Source organism: Gekko japonicus, unplaced genomic scaffold (genome assembly GCF_001447785.1).
Source record: "Gekko japonicus isolate JY-2015 unplaced genomic scaffold, Gekko_japonicus_V1.1 scaffold548, whole genome shotgun sequence".
Classification (NCBI taxonomy): Eukaryota; Metazoa; Chordata; class Lepidosauria; order Squamata; family Gekkonidae; genus Gekko; species Gekko japonicus.
Genome location: NW_015169791.1, coordinates 54282 through 79833, shown reverse-complemented (window position 1 = coordinate 79833; position 25552 = coordinate 54282). Strand labels below are relative to the sequence as shown.

Here is a 25552-nt window from a genome sequence, read left to right as displayed (position 1 = left end):
ATGGCAAACAAATCTCTTGTGATCTGTGAAACTTAGTATTGACCTTTGGGCAAAAAGGTGGAATCTGTTCTCAGAACTACCTTATGTTTGTGAAAAACACAGCTCCAACTGAATTGACAGAGTGCCTAGTTCTGAAATCCACCTGGCTGAAGTAATAGCTACCAAGAACAACGTTTTCATCCTTGGGAATTTGAGCGGAATGTGCTACATCTGCTCAAAAGGTTCCTTCGTAAGAGTTGTGAGAACAGTATTAAGCTTCCAAGTTTGAAACCTATGTCTCTGTGCAGAATCCTTGAATGATGGCCCCCTCTGAGGAAACGGCGAATGTGAGGGTGCTGAGAGATGTTAAGACAATTGTACCGGGGTAGGACCAAAGCCAGGGCCACCATCTGCTTCTTGAGGGTCGCTGCCCTGAGACCACTTACTAGACCAGCCTGTAGGAACTCCAGTAGTGATCTAATTTCTGGATGCAATGGGTCAGCCTTCTTCCGCTGAGCCCATCAGACAAAGGCCTTCCAAGTAGTATTGTAGTTCCTTGAGGTAGATGGCCTTCTAGAGGCCATGGTCATATCGATGACTGGCTCTTTGTAGCCTAGTTTTGATAGCTAGTCCCTTTCAGTCTTCATGCGGTTAAGCAGAACCACCCTGGCCTGGGATGCCAAATTGAACCTTGAAGCATCATGTCTTCTGAGATTGGAATGGTTAGAGGAGGAGTCACCACCATCTCCTGTAGTGACATGAACCAAGGATGACAATGCCGGTATGGTGCCACCGCTATGATCTCTGCCCTTAGAACTCATATCCTCCAGAGAAGCTTGGGAAGTACAGGAAGAGGAGGAAATGTATAGAAGAGCCCCTTGGGCCAAGGGAACAGAAGGGCATCCGTGGCCTCTGCCTGGGGATGAAAATATCTGATGTAAAATCTGTCCAGTTGGTTGCTGAGCAGAGAGGCAAATACTGTGGAGTTCCCAGTGTCGCTGCTATGAGCCGAAAAAACTCTCTTGTGTAGGGACCATTTGCCCTCCTGGACTGTATGGCGGCTCAGCCAATCAGCTTGGGTGTTGATGACTCCCTTCGCATACTCTGCCCTGATCGATGTCAGATTGGATTCTGCCCAATTCAATAACTGAGTCGCTTCCCTGTGTAGGGCTAAGGACCTGGAGCCCCCATTTGATGAGGTAAGCCTACTATTTTGGTTTATTTTGCTGGTCTTATGACTGTTCTTAATAAATTTGTTTAATTTGTTTTTGATGAGGTAAGCCTTCGCTGAGATGCTGTCCATCCGAACAAGGATACGGTTCCCCCTGATCTGAGGGGTGAAATGTTGAAGGGCCAGCCTAATGGCTCGAAGCTCCAGGAGATTGATCGGCAGTTTCCTTTCTGCTATGGACCATCTATCCTGCACTGGTTGATGGTGCCCCCCCCCCCAGTCTGATAGACTGGGGTCATAGAAAATTTTAATCTGGTCCTGGATCCAAAGGGACTTGCCTTGAGACAGATTGTTCAACTTGGTCCACCAGTGCAGATTTAATTTCACCTGGAGATGAGTCTCCCCCACGCAGAAACGTAGGAATCTTTGATGATATAAGAAGATTGGAACGTGCATGTATGCCTCTGCCAAGTCGATGGAGGAGAGGAACTCCCCGGGTTGTAAGGATTCCACAATGGATCTGAGGGTCTCCATGCGAAAGTGTCTGGTTTCGACATATCTGTGTAAGTATTTCAATCTAGGATAGCCCTCCAATCCCCGTTCTTTCTGGGGACCGTGAAGAAGATGGAGTAGACCCCTGGTCTCTTGATTGTTTACAGGGACAGATCTATCGCCTGAATTTCCAATAAGTGATTTGTCGTAGATCTGGAGGAAAGATCTATCCATAAGGCAAAAGAGTTTTGGTATGGTTGTAAAAATAGTTGTAGTTGTCTGGAGTGAAACCTTCCCCATCGTAGCGTGTCAAAAGCCACGACCATAAGAACATAAGAACATAAGAGACCATAAGAACATAAGACCATGAGGCCCATCATCTTGGTCAGGGTGAAGTCCTGGCTTGAATAATTTGGTTAACCTACTCTTGATCTTTCTGGCCTTTTTCGAGTGTCCATCACCACTCCAAGTGTTCCAGACGCTGTGTGGGAGTCAGAGAGCTTTTCTGCATGTTCACCAGGAACCCAAAGTCTTGCAAGCACCGTGAATATGAATCCCTTGTTCTCCAAAACAAACGACTGGATGAACCAGGATCTTTGTAAACACCCAGGGAGCTGATGAGAAGCCAAAGGGCAGGGCTTGGAACTGGTTCTGTCTCTCTTTATTGGGTTTTTGTGTATAGGAGAGACAATGAAACTCTGAGGTGGAATTGGATGAAATTCTATCTTGTATCCTTCTGTGACGAAGTCTTTGTCCAGAAGTCAGGATGGGAGGCAGACCACGCTTGGTTGAAATGTAGCAGATGCCCCCCCACTACCAGTGGATTCGGATAGTCATGCTTTTGAGGCTTTGCGGTCCCAATCCCCTTTTGTCCAGTCTGTCGCCACTGGATCTTGAGAATCTGTTATGGAAGCCTCTGTAATGAAAGGGCTGTTTGTTGCCACCCCATGAGGGTCTTCTGTTGTCTTGCCGAAACCTGGGTAGAGTATGGTATGAACAGAAAGAAGAGGGGCCTGCTGCCGTCTTATCCCCCAAGCTGTACAGTCTTGGGTAGAGTCTTCTTCTTGTTGCAGGTTTCCACTAAGATTTCTTTCTTTGTATGTTTGTTTCCAGTGGATCCCCGAACAGCTTGTCTCCCTGAAATGGGTATGCTGTGACGATGGCATCAGATTGGTAATCTGTAGGCCAAACTCTTAGACGATGCGACTGGTGGCAGCGGCTGATGCCATCACCCTGGAAGCAAAGACCATGGTGTCTAGTGTGGCATCGGCAGTATAGGAGATGGCTTTCAAGATCCTACTGGCACCCTCCAGTACTCTGCGGTTGCTGCCTGGTAACATCTGTATCAACTTATGCATCCACACAATGGTTGCTTTAGACACTGTGGATGCTGCAGCTGGCATATTGATTGCCATGGAAGTGGCCTCATGTTTGTCTTCAGAGAGCAACCCAGAGAACTGTAGGGCAGTCGCTGGTGCATCAACCACAGGCCCCATGGCCCCCTGATCGGCAGAAATGAGCTATTTCCTCCCCCATGGCTCTTATAAAGAAGGCCATCATATTTGGAAATAAGGGGACAGACCTGGGATTGCCAACATTACCGCTCTGCAACTCGTCATCTTCCTCGTCCCCTTGAGCCTTACTGGCACAATCATGCCTAGCTTGATGAACTCCATTGAACCATAGGTCTTGGGGTGCACCATGTGCGGGATTAGGCTCTGCTCGCCATTCCCGTCTTAAAGCATAGAGTAGCCACTGGACTCCAAAATGGCCGCTGAGGCTGGTGCGGGCTCCGTAAATGCTGCAGGGGTGTGCAGCTGTTTGGCGCGCTTTGGGACGCCATCCTCGCCTTGCTCTGCTGGTTGAGCGTCAGCCACCGCCATGGCCCTCTTTTTTGCCACACGGTCTCTTTGTCTCCAGGGAGCCCAGCAGTGTCTATCTCCAGAGTGGAGAGAAATCCATTGCTATCCTCTCTTGATGCCATGGTCTGGGAGACCTCCTCCCGTTAAGAGAGCAACTGGCCTGGTAATGCTCAACCTCCAAAGTAGGGTGGGGGGAGAAGAGAGGATAACATATAGGAAGGATGAAGAAAAGGGGGTTTTGTGTGTGTGTTTTTAAGTTTCTTCAGAGAGAGGGAACAGCAAAGATGGAAGGAGAAAGTGAAAGTAACTCAACTCAGAAAGATTGGGTTAGGCAGAGCCTACACCTAGCTGCTCTCCCTTCTGAGGCAGGAAAAGAACTGAGCCTAGGGTGACTCCCACTACAAGAAACAGGAAGTAAAAGTCCTGCCTCCCTAAGTGATGGATGGGAATCACCCACAAGATGTCCTCCACCTCAGAGGGAGAACATCCATATGTATGTGGCAGTATAAAGAGTTAAAACAGGATTTCAAATTACCAAACTGCAACTCAGTTCTATGTTTCCTACCTTCAGCAGCTAAACTTCATACTTGTGGTGAACACAGAAGACAGGGCACAATGAAACAAAATAGACTAATATTATCTACACTTTTCAAGAGTGGGATTCACACATATCACCACAGGTAAGATAAACTCCAGTTTAACAGCAGTATTAGATATGAAATACAGAAGCAGATGGGGAAATCTGCCCATTAAAAGTCAAGGTTAAGTAAACGCATACATAAAGATTCCTACTTACCTAAGTCAAAATCATACATACAATAGGTCATCAAAATGTCATGAAGCAAGATCAACCCAGGATTATCTTGGCCTTCATAAAACTTGTTTGTTCTGTCTGTCCTGTTTACATCTTTTTCTGGAAAATAGTGCACAGATTTAATGAGTTTCCAAAACAGCTTTTACTAAGCCTATATCTAAAAAATGCAGAATGCTCTTCAAGTTTCCAGTTTTTCAAACACTGTGCTGAGCTTTGAAGTGTCGAGTTAAGACAACTGCATTCATGGCACATCATTTAAAATGCATTAAAGCAGCTTTTAAGAGTCTTTAAAAGAAAAAAAAATCCTGTCTCAAATAAGATGATTTCTTATAAGCAGATTTTCAAACATCTTCTAAATGTTACATACTTTTTATAGAAACCTCATGATTAAAATGTAGAACGTTCTCATTGAATCTTTCTTAGCCACACAGACATCGACTGCAGATATATTAAATGTAAAATGCCAGTCAAATCTTCTAAACATGTGGTATTACCTTACATTTAACAGCAAAAAAAAAAGATGTTATGCAAACAAGCGTAAATCAAAGAGATTTTGTTGCTGTTTTAACTACTTGGTTTAGCATGGGGAGGTTTTATTAGGAAATACCATCTTGTCACGCTTCTTTAACCTTCAACATACAGACTTTATGTTACTACAGCATGGCACACAGTTCGCACTACCCAAGACAGATTTAAATTTATCCTTCCCATAGAAAAACTATGGTAGAAGAAAATGGATGCTACCCATTGAGAGTATAAGTGAATGCCATTGAGGCGTAACAATCAGAGTGGTGGACAAGGACTGGGGAGACCCAGGTTCAAATCCACACTCCACTATGAAGTTCACTGGGCAAGTCCCTCTCTCACATCCTAACCTACCTCACAGGCAGGGGAGGATGTATGTTGCCCAAAGTCCCTTAGAGGAAGAGGAACATCATTAATTAAAACAGCACATGTAATAATACACATGTGTTAAACAGGGACACAATAAATCAATTTCTCAAAGGAAACTCAGAGCTTCTTTGCTCTAAGCTGCTGCTGCTGCTACTGCTTCCCCGCTACTCCTGCCCCTTCACTCCCAAGTTCCAAAGTCATGCGCTTGAAAGGTTTGGAACAGAGGACTGGGAAAACATTAGCAGCCTCCCGATCTACTGCTTCCACCCTACAAACCCCAAAGCTACTTTGCAACAAGAAAAAACAAAATGTTTTTGTCTACGTGCATGTTACATGAAATTCCACCCTTAAAATATACTTTAGTTTCAGCTTCCAAGTCTCCAGCATTTTCAGTCCAACAGTCGAACATTATTGCTAGTGTTTTCAAACATTTTTCTATTTCACTTAAAATGTTAACAGTTGCTAGTTGTTAGAAGCTGACAGTAATACGGTTTGCAGTAACTTTTTTGGATTGTAATCAGCTACTAAAACATATGGTCGACATCCTGTAGAATCTTATTTAAAGTGAACATTCAAGTAAGCATTCAACTTTCATTAAATTCAGTAAGCTGCCAAAGGAAATCTGAACAAATTTTAAGGACACAACAAGCAACACAAGCTGTTGCTCAACTGTGATTTGCTGTAATATGCACTGGAAACAAATTACTATCACAGGACATTACACATCCATGGCACCTGGGGAGATGCACTTCGCATTTTTGGCAAAGTCAAGCTTGTTTTTACATATCTCCAAAAATAATTTCTACAAAAGTTTTGAAATGTGTACACAACTAGGACTTTAGACTGTTCAAGGAGGTTAAGCAACATTTCAAAGTACAGTCAGTCAAGTACACTCAAAGCTTTGTTATCCAGCACTTGATCGTCCCGAATGCTCAGCTAACCAGCACTGCCCAGAGGAGTAAAATCCTCCCCATCCACCATCATAGCCCTGCATCTTCAGGCACTTTGTGCCCCACTCCTGCCTTTCCAGCCAGCCACTGAAGCCTCTGACCATTACTAGACTTCTGAGAGCCATGCAGCCAGCTGATAACATTCATTAGATGCCCCACTATCCCTCAGCCTCCCTCAGGGGGTGAAGCAGAGCAATAAGCTTGAGTATATGCCACATTTGATTAGCCAGCAAACCCCATTCCCCACAAGTGCCACATAAAGATTTTACTACATATTAAATGTTTTGCCATTAAAACATGATGTGTAGGCAGAGCAGGAATAATATTGCAATGCTTTTCCTCTTCACTTGATTGTAATCCCTTTATTCTACAATTTACCATCTGTCTACAGCGAAAAAAGAGAAGGGAAAAGAAGGAAGACTACCCCAAATCCAGCATTCCAACCACTACACATACTTGTCTACAAAAGAACATCAAGAATGTGCCAAGTAGATAAATCATAGGTGCTTATTAGGTCACCCAGCCACCACTGTGGAGTTTCCCTCTCTCCCTCTCTGTCATTCAAATTTCTTGAAGTACCTATAAGACTTCTGTAGTCTCTCAATCTGTAGTTTCTTTTTTCTTGTTCTTCACTGACAGATTTCCACTGGAGTTTCATCCTGAAATATTCATCTCTGAAAGAAAAAAGACAAACTTATTTAAGAGGTATGGTAAATTTTCTCATCATTTGAAACAGAAAAAAACCGCAACCTTTATAAAGCATAGTTGAAAACAACCTTGCGATGTGATATTTGGAATGTGAGTGAAATTGCAGGCTGGGGCCCACGGGGAAAAGAAGACAGGCAGATGGGATGGCCACCTGTTGGGCTGCATTAGGTGTATCGAAGGGGCAGGGGGAAGACAGACTTCACCAAGCTCTGCCTCAAACTCTTCTCATGAATCCAACGGCAAACTTTCCAATACTCTTCAGCATATATCAAAGAAAGACTCTAGAGCAGGACAGCAAGGTAGTGGCACAACATTAAAGAGTTGTCCTGGAAGTGCGCAAAGGGGTTCTCCACAGCACATTAAAAGCTCTTTACATAAACTTCATCCGATGAGGGGTCTCTACTCACATTTTTCTTTTCTGCACATTGGCTCTCTCTTCCCTGGTACTATTCCAAGAAAAATAGCCCAAAAGAAACTTCCACACTTCTTTTCGTAAAGCATGACAAAGCCCCTAAAAAAGAAGAGGGAGAGAGATATATAACTAGAATTAAAGGCAACACTTCATACAACGCCACACCATCAACTGACTGAGATTCAAAGATCTGGTAATGGCATCATTCTACAGTAGGCTGTGTCACTTATTTACTGCTGCAGTCTCATCCTCCTTGCTTGCTTCCACTTGTACTGTCCAGGGTGGTTTGTTTCTATTGCCCCCCTTCACTTCCCCCTGACCAGAATTCTCATCTCCCTGCTCTCAACATACCTTACTTCTGGATCTTTCTTGAAATGCTGAGTAAGTTTATTTTGATCTTAAAGAAGAACTCTATCACAACATGTCAATATACTCACTAAGGCCCGCCCGCCTTTCTTGGTTTTCCTCCCTTAATGTATTTGTGTTTTAGGTGTTTTCACTCCAGTTCAGAGTGAAAAAAGAATACTTCCATTAACTTGCTATGCTTCATGAAATTACATATTTTGCAAATCATCCTCTCTGTCCTCCTCCATCTCCTTCCCTCTTGTGTCTCATCAGGGCTTAAATTGTATGCCTTCAGGCAGGGACAGGTCTTTAAAATTTCCTTGAAGTGCTTACAATACACAAAATGCTAACGACAATAATAATTTCAAAAAATAATTTGAAGATGCTCTTCAGGCACCCGTGTTTATGCAAAAGCCAAACCTTACATTTTCTAAACATTTCCCTGAATTGGTAAAAGAAGGGTTTAACTTACGCCATCCCAAGAAGCAGTGTTTTGTTTTGGTTTTTTAAAAATCTAATCATACATCCAATTGGATTGCAGAGCCAGCTGTTTTCCAAACATTTCCCCTTCTCTTCCTAACCTAGTTTGTTTATATCCTGTATGCTTTAGAGCACAACACCTCATGAACTACTCTTAAGAGTAGGGTTTTTTTGTATAAACTGCATTATAGAATTCAGTTTAAGGCCCTACTGGATTGCAGGAAAATCTTTAATATTAAAAGGCTAGCACATCCTACTAATTTCCACCCTAAAGCAATGCGGCTTCATTTTTTTATTGGCTACTGTAAGAGATGGTTTTTCTAGAACCCTACCCATGTCACTGATACAGTATTAGCTACTGGCAATACTGGTATGCTATCTGGCTGTCACATGGAACAGCGCAAGCTTAGAACCTGACCCCATAGGGTCAAAAAGCAAGAGAAAGGCTTTTATTCAGTTGAACTGGAGAACCACAAGTTGTGCATTTTTAAATTTCAATCAAAATTATGGCAGTCTGAAAATCTTTACCTATGTACAGCATTCTACAAAAAGATATTTTCCCAACAAAAAATACATAAATACAAATTAAGAGATACCCCTTTGAATATCGTTTGCTTCACAGAGTCAGCATTTAAGATCCTTCCTTCAGAATCCATGTTCTTTATCCATTCTTCAACGGATACTGGCTGCCTTCTATGAACTTCAGGCCGTTTCCCCAAGTCAATCTAAAAAAGAATGTATACATAATTATGTATCTGTCAAGTCAGTGATTTAATTTTTTTAAAGCTCACTCATAGGCATAAGCCTTGCTACTTAATCTTCAAACAATTTTCAATCTACACCATTTACACACTTACTCGTGTAATGACTTCAAATCCTGGTTCTTCCTGTTGATTTATTTTTAGTCCTAGAATGGCATCACTAATTAAGTCTGCCATTTCTGATGGTGGCCGCTGCTGAGCTGCTGAATCACTCCCACGTAAACTATCAAAAATGAAGTTGGTCACTTTGGAAAATCCACCCATTGTTGCTGTGTAAGGATCTTTCTTCAGTTTCTAAGAACAGTGGGGGAAAACAAGTTTTAAGAATGGCTCGCATAAGCCTGCAAAATTTATAACAGGAACTTAAAAGTATTGATCCAGGAGATTTGCTTTAAGAACAAGTGATAAATTGTGCCAGAAGGCTACAGGAATTTGCCAAATGCAAGTTGAAGTGAATGGATTATAGCCTCTCTCTTTCCTTCTGCAATGGAGCTGGACCAAGAGTATCCCGAGGCAGGTCATTGATGAGGTTGAATCTATGGGTTACCAACCTCCAGGTAGTGTCTGGAGATCTGATATTACAACTGATCTCCAGGCAACAGAGACCAGTTCCCCTGAAGAAAACAGCCGCTTTGTAAGGTGGACTCTATGGCACTGTACCCCACTGAAGTCCCTCCCTTCTGCAAACCCCGGCCTCCTCAGGCTCCACCCCCAGAACCTCCAGGTATTTCCCAACCTGGAGCTAGCAACCTTAGCCAGATCCTATACAAAGATCCATATCACAGAAGGGTTGGTCGGACCTGACAAAAAAGGAATTCCAAGGCACTGTATGATTTCAACTAGGGTGTGTGTTCGGTATAAACCAAACTGAATAACTTATTAACTTATTATCAGAGATCTTTATTATCAGAGATCTGTATTCAGCTACCGATATAGCTCAGTCAGGAAAAAGCTGTTATTTTTAATTTTATTTGGGCAAGCCGGACTCAGCCAAAGCAGCATGGAGCTGTCAGTTCCAAGCTGCCAGAGAGGATCAGCTGGGATGGTGCAGAGCTCACAGCTCTACGCTGCCTCGACTGGGGCTGGCCGGCTCCTCTTCCAGCTTGCTTTAAAACAAACTGCAAGAAGAGCCAGCCCAGTATTGGCTGGGGCGGTTGGGACTGTCAGCTCTTCCCCAGAGGTCTCCTGCATCTTCCCCCCCCCCCAGCCAATCTGCACACAACTTGAAGGGCAGACAGAGGGACATCCTGGGGAGGTCCGCTGCCAGTTTGATGCCTCTAGCTTCAAGGGTGGCCATTCGCCACACTACCCCCGTTTTGCACAGGGATCCTAGGATTCCCCCCCCCCCAGCCAATCTGCACACAACTTGAAGGGCAGACAGAGGGACATCCTGGGGAGGTCCGCTGCCAGTTTGATGCCTCTAGCTTGCGGAGGGGGGGGGGCGTTCGACACACTCCCTCCTCTTTTACACATGGACCCTAGGATCTTCCCCTCCCCCAGCCAATCTGCACACAACTTGGAAGGATGGTCCCTTGAAATGAGTTTTACGAGCTGTGGCACGAGTGAACTTGCAAGGGTGAACCTTATGGGTTCACTTGTGCCATGGCTTGCAAAAGGGACGGTCCCTTTAAATGCCAAACTGAAAAATTCGGCAATAATGATTATTTCCCAACTCCCAAAATCATACCAATATTGGGATTCGGGAATACCAGGAAATATCAATATTTTGGGGGTTCAATACACCCAAACCCGAAAAATACGGATTCTTTTGTGTACACCCCTAATTTCAACTACTGCCCTTACTTTCACTTTGAATTGAGAAAAGGAGTGAAGAAAAAACCCTACGAGACTACTTGGAAGATCAAGAAGAGGAAATGAACAGTCATCCATCACAACCTTTCCACATACAAATCAAATTATTTGCCTTGTTGTTCCCTTTACTAATGTTAAAGTCACCACAAACCAATACTGAAGATGCTGGTACCTCATGTTATACAGAGGCTTGGATCTTTTAAAAAAAAAAAAAGCACACATGGAACAGAGTTCACGGAGTGGATCTCTGACAATGCCCATTTCAACCACCACACCCACCCCCCTCAAAAAGCCATTCTTTATGAGTCCGAAAATCAGGAATAGAGAGGGATGTGAAAACAGGAAGGAACTGGCAAAAATTGCCACCACCTGCATGAGTTTGTCCCACTCATGCAATAACCTGTGCAAGGGAACTGTGACAGACAATAAATGGTTAATGCTTTAACCTGCTCTTCCCTGATGTCGACAGGATCCTGGGTGCTGTGAGGCCAACCATATGCCTCTTAGATCCATGTCCCTCATGGTAGATATTATCAATCTGTCCCTGGAGACAGGGGTCTATCCAAAAGGTCTATAAGAGGCTGTGGTGGTACCGCTCTTGAAAAAGCCATCTTTGGATCCTAGTGATCTTGCCAATTACCGCCCAGTTTTGAAACTATCGTTTCTGGGTAAGGTGATTGAGGCAAGAAAAGAGCCGACTCAGACCCAGAACTTAAACCAGTTGTGAGACCTAGGATTGGATCTACTTCAACCCCCAAAATGTCAAGGGGAAGAGAGAAAAAAGAGATGCAAGCCTCCATGGAAGCAATGGAGAAGAGAATGACAGAGGCAATACAAGCCATGGGGGAGCAGATAGAAAAAACATTGGGGGACCAACTGGAGAAGCAAACTCAGATTCATCTGAAACATCTAGAAGAAGTCCAAGAGAAGAACATAACAGCATTGAAGGAATTGGTTACTACAGAAATAACTTCAATCAAGCAAGAAATGGAAGGAGTTAAGAAGGATGTTCAAGCAAATGCAACCAAGACTACAGAGACAGAGGAGAAGATACAAAAAATAGAAGAGAAACAAGATTCTTTGACTCAACAAATTACAAGATCAGAGACAATGATGGAGTTCAGAAGGATGCAGACTCATCTGAGATTCAGAGGCATTAAGGAAACAGAGAATGAGAACTTAAAAGAAAAAATGATGGAAGTGATAACGGCTTTTCTGGGCGAGGAGGAAGGGTCAATGGACTCAGACTTTGATTTGATTTATAGAGTGAACTCCAGAATTGCAGAAAAGAAGAATTTACCAAGGGATGTAATTGTACAATTTGTAACAAGATCAATAACAGAGGAGATATTCAAGAAGCAATTCAACGTCCCTTTTGTAATAGAGGGAAACAAAATTATGGTGATGAGAGAACTCCCAAGAACAATACTGCAAGACAGGAAAAGGTATAAATCCTTGGCGGACAAACTCAGAGCTTTGAGCATCAGATATAGATGGGAGATTCCACAAGGTTTATCCTTTACGTATCAAGGTGGGAGGATTCAGATCAGATCGATGATGGACTTTTATAAATTTAAGGCGGACAATGCGGACGTCTTTGGAGAACTTTAAAATAAAACGCATAATGGAGTACAAATTGTTGTCATGGAATGTTAATGGATTAAATTCACCAAACAAGAGGAAAAGAATCAATCATTGGATACAGAAACAGAAATGCAACGTGATATGCTTGCAAGAAACACATATTAGAAAACAGGATATAAAATATTTAAAGAATGCTTTATTTGGAATTGAATTTTGTTCTGCGGCCTCAAACAAGAAAAAAGGAGTTGTGACATATGTGAAGAAGGAGTTACAACCTACAGAAATTTTTAAGGACATAGATGGCAGATACGTGGGTGTGGAATTAATGATTCAGCAGAAAAAAACATTGTTGATCAACGTGTACGCACCCAATGGAGCAAAGGAAAAATTTTTTAAGGATATAACTGACCAATTACAACAATTGACTTATGAGCAAGTTATTATGGCCGGAGACTTTAATGGGACAATAGATCGTCTAGACAGAAAACCACAAAAGGACAACGAATTCAGCGGAAAATTGCCAAAGAATTTTTTTGAATTAGTTAAGCAAGAAAAATTAGAAGATGTTTGGAGGAAATGGAACCCGATGCAGAAAGACTTTACTTTTTATTCCAATAGACATTGCTCTTTTTCCAGAATTGATATGATTTGGATGTCTGAAGAATTATCAATGAAAACACATAAGACTGAAATTTTGCCAAGATGTAATTCAGATCACAATCCGGTGGTATGGAGTTCCACAGAAAGGAAAAAACCCTTTCTGTGGAGGATTAATGAAGACTTGTTGGATAAGAAAACGGTAATTGAGATGTTAAAGGAAGAAACGAAACAATTCTTTCAACAAAATTTAAATAAAGAAACACCGATACAGATTGTATGGGATGCTTATAAAGCGGTGATGAGAGGAATTCTCATCTCGCAAAACGTGAAGCAAAAAAAGGAAAAACTTCAAAAACAAACAGAAGTGTTAGAAAAAATTGCTCAGAAAGAAAAGGAATTAAAAAAGAAGCCTGGAAAAAAGCAAATTATTAAAGAATTAAAGTTGCTGAAGGAACAACTGAATGAGACTTGGAATCAGGAAATGTATTGGAATTTAAAGAAGTTACAACAGAAATCTTTTGAAGGGGCGAACAAACCGGGAAAATACTTAGCTTGGCAACTTAAGGCTAGAAGAGAGAGAAGAATGATAACCAAAATAATAGAAGATGGAAAAGAGTTCGTTGATCCTAATGGAATAAAGAGATGTTTCTTCAAGTATTATGCTAAACTATTCCAAACAACTAGAGTTGATCTTGAGAAGATTAAAACATATTTAAAGGAGATTCCACTACCAAAAATAAGTAAGGAATACAAAGATTTATTAAATGGTCCAATTCAAAAAGAAGAAGTGATGAAGGCAATAGAAGAGACAAAGTTGGGGAAGGCGCCTGGGCCGGACGGATTTACAGCGAAATTCTACAAAAAGATGAAAGAAGAAATTTCCCCGGTCCTGGAAGCTTTAACCAACGAAATAAGAGAAAACAAAAAGGTGCCGGACTCATGGAAAGAAGCAATTATTTCTTTGATTCCAAAGGAAGGACAAGATTCAACAAATGTAAAGAACTACAGGCCAATATCTCTTTTGAACAACGATTATAAAATCTTTGCAAAAATTATTGCAGAAAGGGTGAAAAACTATTTACAAACGGTAATTTCTGAAGATCAAGCGGGCTTTTTACCCAAAAGGCAGATTAGAGACAATGTAAGAATAGTAATGGACGCAATTGAATATTATGAAAAGCACCCAGAAAAAGAAGTAGCTTTTCTGTTTGTTGATGCAGAAAAAGCTTTTGACAATCTTAATTGGAATTTTATGCACCAGATGATGGAAAAGATTGAAGCGGGACAACATTTTAGAAATTGTATTGAAGCTATCTATTCTGAACAAAGAGCTAAAATAAATGTGAATAAAGAACTGACAGATAACTTCAAAGTACAGAAAGGAACAAGGCAAGGTTGTCCGTTATCACCGTTATTATTTATCTGGGTATTGGAAATACTTTTACAAAAAATACAGTACGATCAAGAAATAAAGGGCTTGACACATAAAGGACACCAATACAAATATCGAGCATTTGCAGACGATGTAATGTTTATGGTGGAAAACCCAACAGAAAAATTGACATTGCTTTTTCAAAAAATAAAGGAGTTTGGAGAATTGGCCGGCTTTTACGTAAATAAGAATAAAACAAAACTTATATGTAAAAACATGATCAAACAAAAACAAGTGGAACTACAAGAACTGGTACAATGTGAAGTAGTTAAAAAAACAAAATACCTTGGAATTGAATTAACGGCAAAAAATATAGACCTATATAAGAATAATTATGAGAAATTATGGACTAAGCTGACTCAAGATTTTAAGAAATGGGATAAAATGAACTTATCACTGATGGGAAGAATATCAGTTATAAAAATGAATGTCCTACCACGTTTGATGTTCCTGTTCCAAACAATACCAATTCTGCATAAAACGGATTTGTTGGCCAAGTGGCAACAAGAGTTGTCAAAATTTGTTTGGGCAGGCAAGAAACCAAGGATCAAAATGAAAATACTTTGTGATGCCAAAGAAAGAGGAGGTCTACAAATGCCAAATCTTAGACTATATTATGAAGCGGTTTGTCTAACATGGATGGATCAATGGGTGAAGCTTGAAAATGACAGATTGTTGGGGTTGGAAGGGCATGATTGTAGATTTGGCTGGCATGCATATTTATGGTATGACAAGATAAAAATGGACAGTTTTTTTAAACTTCACTTGGTGAGAAAAGCTTTGTATATGGTATGGACAAGATATAAGAAGTACCAGAGTGACTTAAGACCATTGTGGATTGTACCAGTAGAAGTGTTGATATCTTACTCAAGACAGCGAGGTAGAGACTGGTTGCCATATAGAGATTTAATTAAAAAAGAGGGAACAGAGTGGGTAATGAAAAAGCAGAATGAAATTGAATATGAATATGAGTGGTTGAAATATATGCAGATTTATGATCTTTTTAGATCTGACAAAAAAAACTATGGTTTTAGAGAGGAAAAAAATGAAATTGAAAAGGTATGGGAGAGTGGAGGAGGAAAAAATATTTCTAAAATGTATAAGGTGTTGTTAAAATGGTATACTGAAGATGAAACTGTTAAAGAACAAATGTTAAAATGGGCTATTAATATGAATAAGGAAGTGGCTATGGAAACCTGGGAATATTTGTGGAAAAATTCTATTAAGATCTCGACATGTACTAATGTTAAAGAAAATTGTTATAAGATGATGTATAGGTGGTACATGACACCTAAGAAGATTGCAAATATGAATCAAAATATGTCAAACAAATGCTGGAAATGTAAGAGGCATGAGGGCTCATTTTATCATATGTGGTGGACTTGTGAGAAAGTTGTAGACTTTTGGACAAAAGTCCACAATGAAATGCAAAAAATACTGAAATGTTCTTTTAAAAAAGCACCGGAAATTCTGCTTTTGGGACTCAAAATGGAAGAAGTCAATACGACTAAAAAAACTTTACTCTGGTACCTGATAGTGACAGCGAGAATGATTTATGCTCAGTTTTGGAAGACGGAAAAGGTACCAGAGGTTGAAGAATGGATACAAAAAGTTCTGTTCATGGCACAAATGGATAAGATTACAAAAAAACTGAATAACAAAGAAGACGATGAGTTTTTTGGAGAATGGAATGATTTTAAAATTTATCTGGAAAAGAACTGGGATGTGAAACAAAACTTAATATGTTTAGATCAATATTAAGTCAAACGATGTTATCTTTAGATTGTAATGATGAAAAACTGATATTGTTGATGATATGAAGTAATTTGGAGCAGGGGTGGAAGCATTGTGGGAAGCCATTGGAGGGAGGGGAGGAACTGGGAATGGGGTAGACAATTGATAGAATGAAATGTTTTATATGTTGTATTCCTGAGAAAATAAAATTTGTTTACCAAAAAAAAGAGAGTGGTAGCTGAGCAACTCGTTTCCTGGATGACGCATTGGCACTGGACCCATTCCAGTCTGGCTTTGGCCCCGGCCATGGGACAGAGACGGCGTTGGTCACCCTGAATCTCACAGCAGCATTTGACACAGTCGATTACAAACTTCTGACACACTGCCTCGCTGACATGGGAGTTCATGGGGTAGCTTAACAATGGCTTGCCTCATTGCTCTGTGGTTGGGGACAGAGGGTGGTGCTAGGGGAGAGGGTGTCAACAAGGTACCCACTGACATGTGGGGCTCATCAGGGGGCAGTCCTTCCCTGATGTTATTCAACATCTACATGTGCCCCCCTTGCCCAGCTGGTATGGAGTTTCAGGCTGGGGTGCCATCAGTATGCTGATGACACCCAGCTATATTTGCTACTGGACAGCCACCCGGATACTGCCCCACATAATCTGGCTAAGGGTTTGGAGGCCACGGTGGGATGGCTAAAAAAAGAGTAGGCTGAGACTGAATCCGGAAAAGATGGAAGTTCTGTGGTCGGGGGGGGGGGGGGGGGGGGAGCTGCAGGATTGGGGCATATACTTCTCCCTCTCGATGGGGCGCCACTAACGCCAGTGCAATCCATCAACAGTTTGGGTGTGATCCTGGATTCCATCTTAACCATGGAGGCCCAGGCCACAAATACTGCCAGGCTGGCATTCTTCCATCTATACCACACTCAGCAATTAGCTCCTTTCCTGTCACACCCTGCAACTTGCTGTATGCAGGCCTGCCCTTGAGACTGACCTAGAAGCTCCAAGCTGGTCCAGAATGAAGTGGCATGAATCCTGATGGGGATGGCACATATACAACCAGTGCTGTGCCAGCTACACTGCCTGCCAGTGGAGTACCAAGTCAGGTTCAAGGTTTTGGTATTGACCTTTAAGGCCTTGAGCAGTCTGGGACCTGCTCTGCAGAGAACAACCTACTGGTGATCCCTGGCCCCAAAGATATCCAGCTGTCCTCTATCAGAGCCAGGACTTTTTCAGCCCTGGCTCCGACCCCGTGGAACTCTCTGCCAAATAACACCAGGGCCCAGTAAAACTTAATGCAATTCTGCAGAGCCTGTAAGGCAAACATGTTCCACCAGGCCTTTGGTTGAAGACAACAACAGTTCCATCATAGCTGGCACCCTTCTCCTTTCCTCCATCTTTTCGCTTTGGTCCCTTCCTCGCCCTACCCCTGAAATGGCAACAAAGTGGGTCAAGACGAAATATTGATGCCATCTGAGATTCTGTAACGGATATATTGATTTTATTGATTTTAACATTGCTTTTAGCTGCTGTACATCGCCCAGAGCCTTGTGCTTGCAGGGACTGGGCGATTCACAAATCCAATAAATAAATAAATTAACCCAGTCTGAGAATCTTGAGTGACAGGCGATTCAAATGAAATTTTACAGTTGAACGTGGCAGTTAGGAGTCATGAATGACTGGGAAGGAAGGCTAAGGAAGTGACAGGATCAGGAAGGATCCCCATTCAAGCCTGAGGGAAATACCTGATAGAAAAGGGGGAAATCCCTATCCAGCTAGAAAAAGGGGGTGATCCTTATTAAGTGGCTAATAAAAGAAACTGGAACTTGTGTGAATGTTCCTGCCTTCACCCACTTAAGTGTCTTAGAGACAAAAAAGCTTATGCTTGTTTATTGAAGTAGAAATTGCCAAGAAATCTCTCTCCTCTGTTTTGAAGATCTGTTTGTGCAACTAAACTGCTACGTGTTTGTGACAAAACATCTACTGTTTATACAAAGTTACTTCATTTCTGTTGCCTGTTCACATTCTAAGCCTTAAACCTGATAACTACCTGACCATTTCCACTCATAAGTACAATAAAACAGTTTGTTAATTTTGAACTTCCATCAGCCTCTCATGTGCAATTATCAAACACTGATAAAAGAAGAATTTTAGCCAGATCTCTAGACTGGGTCAGCATATACCCTATATGTTTTAATAACTGTATGGGACAGACAGAAAAACAAAGAAGAAAGAAAAGGAGCTGCTCAGAAAAAGGGATCCTGGGGGGAAATCATCATAAAGATAGTTACAATTTACACCACGTCTGTTTTTCTGGAGACCCCACCCCCTATGCTGCATCTCACTACCATGCCAAGGCTTCCCAGTCCATAGGAAAGACTGTCTGGAGAGTGTTTGGCGCTGAAATGGAAATATGGAATTGACTTCCATGAACCCAGATCCATCCATGGCTCTTTGGAGCCAAGTCAGAAAGCGATGCAAACAAGAAGACAGTTTTATTTAAGAAATGGTTATTTTTATGTCCTAAAGCTTACCACAGGAATAAAAAAAACCTCAGTAATTACATGTACCTGCATTAGACCATACGTTGGTTCATCAAGGAGATTTTCAAAGGACTGTGAAATACTTTGACAATTCACAAGAATTCTTCTATCATGTGGAGATCTGAAAATCAAACAAATTAGTTTTTTACAATAGTTCTACGCTGTCTTATAGGGTAAGGCTCCCCTTTGAGCACATCAACAATGCAACCATTACTTTAGAATGTTTTGAAGTGTATCTATGTGTCTACAAGAACTAAATGCACTGTACATATTGTTAAAAGGACTGGATGTGTATACCCTAGGTATGGCTATGACACCATATTTGGAAGCTTAAAAGAATATGATCATCACCTCCAGGCTTATTCAGGAAATTAGCTGGTTGAATGTCCTATTGCTAGCCTCTGCAACAAATCACTTTATTACTTTTATATCACAGTTACCTGGAACAGCTACCACCTCTTCTGTTATTAAAATCTTAGATAAGACTTTTAATAAAATGCTATCACTTTCCAACAGCAACATAAAAAGATGCTGTGTGCATGCCAGAGGATATGAAATTCAACAAGAGATTGCATCTTCAAGTCAGAAGAGGCCATATAATCAGCCCTGACTACATGGCTGTTAATAAACCAAAAGTGAAGCTTGCTAATACAACCCAGGAAGCCCAGGCTGTGTCTTGTGTCACGCTTAGCTAAACCATTCAAATGAAAGCCCCCTTGAGATAGTAACGGATGATTGATTTGAGAACATTACCCAAAGCGGGTTTAATTAAAGTGAAACTCGCTTTGGGTAATATTCACAACAAATTCACACTCTCTAATCAATTATTTCTAATTTTCTAACAGTGGAAATACATGTTATTCCAGTAACATTCAAATGAACTGAACTCAGTCTTTCAAAGAGACAAAGCCTCAAAGATTTTTATTCCATCTCATTGAAGTTCTAATTTGGCAGTGACTAAAAAAGGCTGCTTTTTAAAATTTGCTTCACGAGTTGTATGAAGAGCTTTATGTAAGACTCTACAGCACTGGAAAATAATCAGCAGAGTACCTGCAAAAACTTGAGGGGGCATCTCATTTCCCCCTTCCCCACTATTTTTTGTTTCTTTCCCGAAACCCCATGGCAGCCTCTCCTCCAAAAAACTCTGGCTGAATTGCATGATGCTAGCCACCTGGCTCAGTTGCGTGCTGGGGAACCTGCAAGGACTTGGAGGGACACCTCACTTTCCCCATCTCCCTCCCCACACTATATCCCCTTTTCTTTCTACAGGCAACCTCCAAGTTTTTACCTTTCCTTGCTTCCATTTTTCCTTCCCACCTACCAACCAAGCTTCCTGCCCCCCATTTTCAGCTATATTTATTATTTAATTTATACCTTGCCTTTCTCCACAATGGGGACCCAAAGTAGATTACATTATTCTCCTCTCCATTTTATCTTCACAACAACCCTGTGGGGTAGGTTAAACTGAGAACATGTAACTGATCACAATCACCCAGTGAGCTTCCATGGCAGAATGGGGATGTGAACCTGGGTCTCCCAGGTTGTAGTATAAAACTATAACCACTACACCTCACTGGCTTTTGGGGTGAGTCATACAAGCAGCTGGACCTTGGTGAGTCATGCAAAACAGGTGGTAGCAAGTCTCTCAGTAGTTGCTGGTGGGTCTGGCCCCACTGCATTCTCTCTCAAAGGCAAAACAGCCCTGGAAAGGGCTGCCCCCTCCCCATGTTTTGCTGACAGAAACCAAGGCTTGAAGGCAGGCAATATTGTGTGCTTGCATAACAATGGCCACTGAGGGCATTCCTTTCTGAAAGCTGCAGGTGCTGCTTCTATCATGGGGGGTATTTCATCAATATATATTTTTTTTTAGATTTCAGATTTTTTTGTGAACCCGAGGCATTTTTCCAGTTTTTATTTATCTGTTTTACAAAACTTACATCCTGCCTTTTCCCCCCTCACAAGGGCCACCACAAAAGATCTATCTTGTCTGTTCATGGCTTCAGTCTCTGGATTTAAGTACCCACAGAAATGGCCATGTTGGGAATTAAATACACTAATTCCTATGTATATTGTAAATATATACAACACATTTTCGGGGATACATTGCTTGTTTAAATGAAATTAATTTTATCCATAATAAATATTCCAGAATGTGTATAACATGCTATTGAAGAGCTCAATGTTATTTCATTCAATATTCAAAGTTACCAGACATACTGTGACTGTATGAGACTGTTTCTATCCAAACATCACATTTTACTATAAAAACTTGTGTTTCCTTTTTCAGCATTTATTTTTTCTCTACCGCTCAGATGGCAAAAAGTAAGATGGGCACAAAACAAAGACTGGAAATTCTGCTTACTGAAAACCAAGGCAGTGTACTTTTAAATTTCATAAATGATAACCAATATAAAATGTAAGTTATAAATGATACCGTATATACTCGAGTATAAGCCGACTTTTTCAGCACATTTTTTGTGCTGAAAAAGCACCCCCTCGGCTTATACTCGAGTGAGAAAAAAAAATGACCCCAGAAAATGCCGCCGCGGCAGAAAGAAAAGAAAGGCGGTGGGGAGGGTCTCTTCCCGCCCACCCCTCTCGCGCGCTCTCTCTCTCTCCAGCGAGGGAGGGAAGCAGGGGAGGGAGGGGAGAGGAAGGCGGCGAGGAGGTAGAGGGTGCCATGGGGGTGGGCTCCTCTTCCTTCTCCTCCTCCTCGTCACGGTGCCCCTGTGTTCTTGCGCGGTGCCGCCGCTCTGCAGACAGAAAGCAGCCGCTCTGCTCTCCTAGCGCTCAACTTCTTCCAGCCCCTGCCCTTCTTCGGAGCGGAAAGAGGATGCGAGCGGGGAGGGGAGGGCTCCAATGCCACTCGCAGGAGCTCCCTCTGCGCCAAGCCCCCGCCCGCCCTTCTTCTCCCCGCCTCTTGAATCGGGACTGGCTGTTCCGGGCGGGGCGGTTAGAATTCCTTGGCCCCGGAGAGCTTCGGCGCACGCACGCATCCCTCCTCCCACCCTCTTCTCCTCTGCCGCCGCGTGGGGAAAGGCGGCCGCTGCCAAAGCCCCAGCAGCAGCACCCAGGAAAAGACGCGTCCCCTGATGGAGGTGCTGCTGCCGCCCGGCACAGATGAGTGGCCCTAGGAGGGGGCGACGGACGGCGCTTTCTCTCTCTATCTGTGGGGGCTTGGCTGTCTGCAGGGGAGACAGGACTTGCCAGCTTGCCGGGTTGGTGAGGGAAGGGGGCCACCATGTCAGGCCGACGGCCAGGGAGTGTTTCCATCCGATCCGATTTCGCATTTCCCACCCTAGGCTTATACTCGAGTCAATACTTTTTCCCAGTTTTTTGTGGTAAAATTAGGAGTCTCGGCTTATACTCGGGTCGGCTTATACTCGAGTATATACGGTACATTTTATATTGTTCAAACAGTAAAATAAGTTTAGTTTAACAATTACTGCATATATTTCTTTTTTCCAAAAGAAGTCCCCCACCCTGAACTTCAAAATTTCTGGAACGGCTACATCTCTATATCACACTGGATCTCAATGCAGCTACCCATACATTCTGTATTTGCATATACTGTTTTATAGTCAAAGACTTTTCTGTATTCAGAAGTCTGGCTGTTAACATCTCCAGAAGGAACCAGTCCTCTTGAACTACTAGTGTTGGAAAGTGGGACGACATATCAAATTCTCTTGAGCTTAGTAAGGCCACTGGTGAACACAATACCCAGTGCAACTGTTCCACAGCTTCCTTATGTTCTTTGCCATAGACAGTTAACTAGGACAGGAGATTCCAGCTCCAGCACTGCTGCATTTGTTCTCCCACCTTTACAGATAATCCACCATTGTACAGACTGTGGCTTTCAACCAGAAATCACACACATGTGAATAGCCAAATCAAGATATTTAAGTGTTCTTCAGAGAAACCTTTCCTTTGACCTTCATAATAGTGATCAATTAAGCAGTACTAAATAATAAAACAAAATGCCACAACAGGCCCGTAGCCAGGATTTTGTAATCTGGAGGGCCTTTGAATAAGTTGGGGGGCACTGACGTCACTAAAATAAATTAAAAATAAAATTTTAAAAAAACCCACGCTCACCAGTTTGAGCAGGCAGGAGCACTTGGAGCAGGTAGCCACCCATCCATGGAGGCTTCCCATGTGGTGGCTGGAGGGAACGCGGCCGCCAAGCTCCAGCAGGGTGAGGGGCTCTGGTAGTAACAGGGCGAGCGAGGGGACGGGCGGGTGAGCACTGATGCACCTTGGAACCTGAGCGCCGTGGAGCTGGCCTCTGCCGGTGCTCCGGCTGGGCACAGGAAGAAGCAGAAGAGGAGGAGGAAGAGGCGCTCCAGTCCAAATCATACCGCACAACTGCCCCAGCCCCACCAAACGTTTCTGAGCTGCACTGGGCAGGGCAGGGGGATGCCAGTTGAAGTCTGCTAGCCCCACCTTGCCTCCTGAGTCCTGGCCTACCCGCCTGGCTGCCTCACGCCGCTTCCTGCAGTGGCGTGCTCAGGAAGGGACGACAGCGGGAAGGGCCAGTGACAGGGAAAAGGAAAAAACCACAAGACTCCTGACACTTTTGTGGCAGAAGGCCTTCTGGGCTGCTGCAGGGCTCTAGATTTCCCCCACCCCTCTCCTCCAAGTTGAAACACGGTGTTTCTCAATTCTTGGGGGAGCCCTTGCCACGTGGCTGGAAAGAGCGTGCCAGAGCTGTACGAGGGGAACTGACCAGCCGCTTGGGGAAGCAAGCCATGCTTCAGGAAGAGGCGGTTGTGCTGGCAGTGGGCCTGTGCTAGATGGAAGTCAGGGGGCTGGGCCCCAAAATGCTGCAACGTAGCTACGGGCTTGTGCCACAAGTTCTTTGAAATACTGATACTGACAACTAAACCATTTCTAAAAACTGCAACAAATACTGAGCCTATTGATACAAGTGTTGAAGGACAAGAGATAACTATTAAAGAAACTAGCTTTTAGCTAAGCCTAATTTTTACTGACATCACCAGATCCTATTGTTATTCTAGCTATGCAAATAAACTCTAGTGATGTTCACTTTGGGAATCCTCAATACTTACTCACAAAGCACCACATATTTTTTAAGGGAATGAATCAATAAGCTGCTGTCTCCATGGTGAAAGTGAAGAGCTGGAAGAACAACATCATCCTTTAAACAGAACACCAAATAGGACCATCCCATGCCTTCTTTGTTTCGCTTAATGGATTTTAAATCTGTTAAGCTGAATAGAAAGGACCACTTGCTTTCTCCATTTGTATGAACAGTAGCATCTGAAAGAAAAATAGAAAATATTATCTTTTAGCCACTTGAGCCCACACCAACACGTACTGGAAAGCATCAATGGTACTTCTGAGAGTCAGTTTACCATATGTGCCAGAATGCTCTGAATCCAGTTCTTAATTTCTGATACCTCCCTTTAATCAGTGATGGTTTATATATCCTGCCACTCAGCTAATGGTGGTGTATTTCTTCAGTGCAAGCAGCTTTCTCTCATTGCTAAAGATTCTAGCGTTAGAGGAATGCAGCCCCATTAGCTGAATGAGTAATAAGACACAAACCCAAATTCCTACTGGTCTAAAATTCAGTGAAACCTTGAGCTGGAATGCCCATATTGCCTCCTTAAAACCTTCAGCAAATAATATCATTGGTGCGGTACTGAGATTCCATTATAACAAGGGAGGTCTACTAACAGATCCAGCCAGGGCTACTTTTGGGCCGGAACACTCCAGAACAGTGTTCCGGCTGGCTTCCAAGCCCGCCCCACTCCCACTAAAAGCCCTGCTCCGCCCCACCCTCGGTAGAAAAAGCGGCAGTGGCAACAAGCACTCAAAGCATGTGCATGTAGTGTTGCCGCCAGCCACTGCTATGCCGCGCCTTCCTGCCAAATGGGCTGGTTCTTCCTCAGCAAAGGTAAGTTAGCCAGCACTGTCGGGGGAGGTGGGCAATGGTGGGAAGGCCCTGGCACCCTCCCCGCAGCGCAGCCCTTTCCCGCCAGCTCCATGCTCTTAAAGGGAGCCCCTTTAAGTGCAGGGAGCTGGAAGGCCTCACACGCCCAATCTCTGTGTGGATATCGAGCACATGGCGCCCTTTCTCGCCGGCTCCTTGCACTTAAAGTAGAAAACTCTGCCAGGCTTTGGAAGGAAGGGTTTCATCCTTTGCTCCCTCCCTGACAAGTTTTGTGTTTGCATAAAGGCGGGGGGGGGGGATACTGAATCCCACTCCAGGAAAGACTGTGGTGAAATAGTAGGGTTCAGTTTGGATGTTGAAATTATGAGATCTGAGGGTCTTAGATCGCACCTTCCCCATCTGGCTTTCTTTCTGATGAGCGAGAATGGAGAAAGGTGATCTAAAAGAAATGGGATGGGATTATCACTGGGGATGACTCAAGCACGCTGAGGGTGATGTGCTTGTGTTACTTCCGGATGAATTGGGAGCTCTGGGAGCGAGGCCTGAACTTTAGCTGGGGAGGGTGGGCTTCCAGTCTCCCCCTCGCATGTTGTCTGTTGCAGGATCCAGCTGGGACACGGGGACTTGTGCTTCTAAAGATGCTTATGGTTATTCTGAGGGGTTGCAGGTGAGGAGGATGTTTCCCTCCTTTCCTTCTCTCCTTCCCTCCTTATTTCCTTCTCTTTCTTTCTTTTTCTTTCTCTCCTTATTTCCTTGTCTTTCTTTCTCTCTATTCCTTCTCTCTTTCAGTTACCTAAAGCTGCCATGTAATGGAATGTGTGGGTTGCTGTCCATGTCTCTCACTCCCCCTCCCTGCTTCTTTATGTCTTGAGCTGTTATCATAGTAGTGTCCTTGAAGCTGTGTACTGCCTGCTCCTAGCTTCCTGCTGGGAATGTAACCATTGCTATTTGCCCGTGTTCCCAGGTGCTTGTTCACTGGCCTTTTCATATCAGGGGGTCTTGTATGAAGGGGGTATAGCTGGGGTTCCTTTCACTATCCCTCCATTCCTGACACAGA

General features: G+C 43.0%; 1 protein-coding gene across 1 annotated transcript in view; it reads right to left on the bottom strand.

Annotated features, from left to right (window-relative positions):
* The window catches only part of TBC1D15 (TBC1 domain family member 15), a 70349-nt gene that overhangs the window by 26722 nt on the left and 18075 nt on the right, over positions 1 to 25552 (bottom strand). Inside the window, exons 5-11 of the mRNA XM_015417026.1 lie at positions 23648 to 23858; positions 18606 to 18699; positions 8965 to 9162; positions 8704 to 8832; positions 7278 to 7381; positions 6742 to 6836; positions 4301 to 4417 (exon numbers count right to left, since the gene is read on the bottom strand). Coding sequence (XP_015272512.1) covers positions 4301 to 4417; positions 6742 to 6836; positions 7278 to 7381; positions 8704 to 8832; positions 8965 to 9162; positions 18606 to 18699; positions 23648 to 23858 — 948 coding nt within the window. The remainder of the gene's footprint in view (positions 1 to 4300; positions 4418 to 6741; positions 6837 to 7277; positions 7382 to 8703; positions 8833 to 8964; positions 9163 to 18605; positions 18700 to 23647; positions 23859 to 25552) is intronic.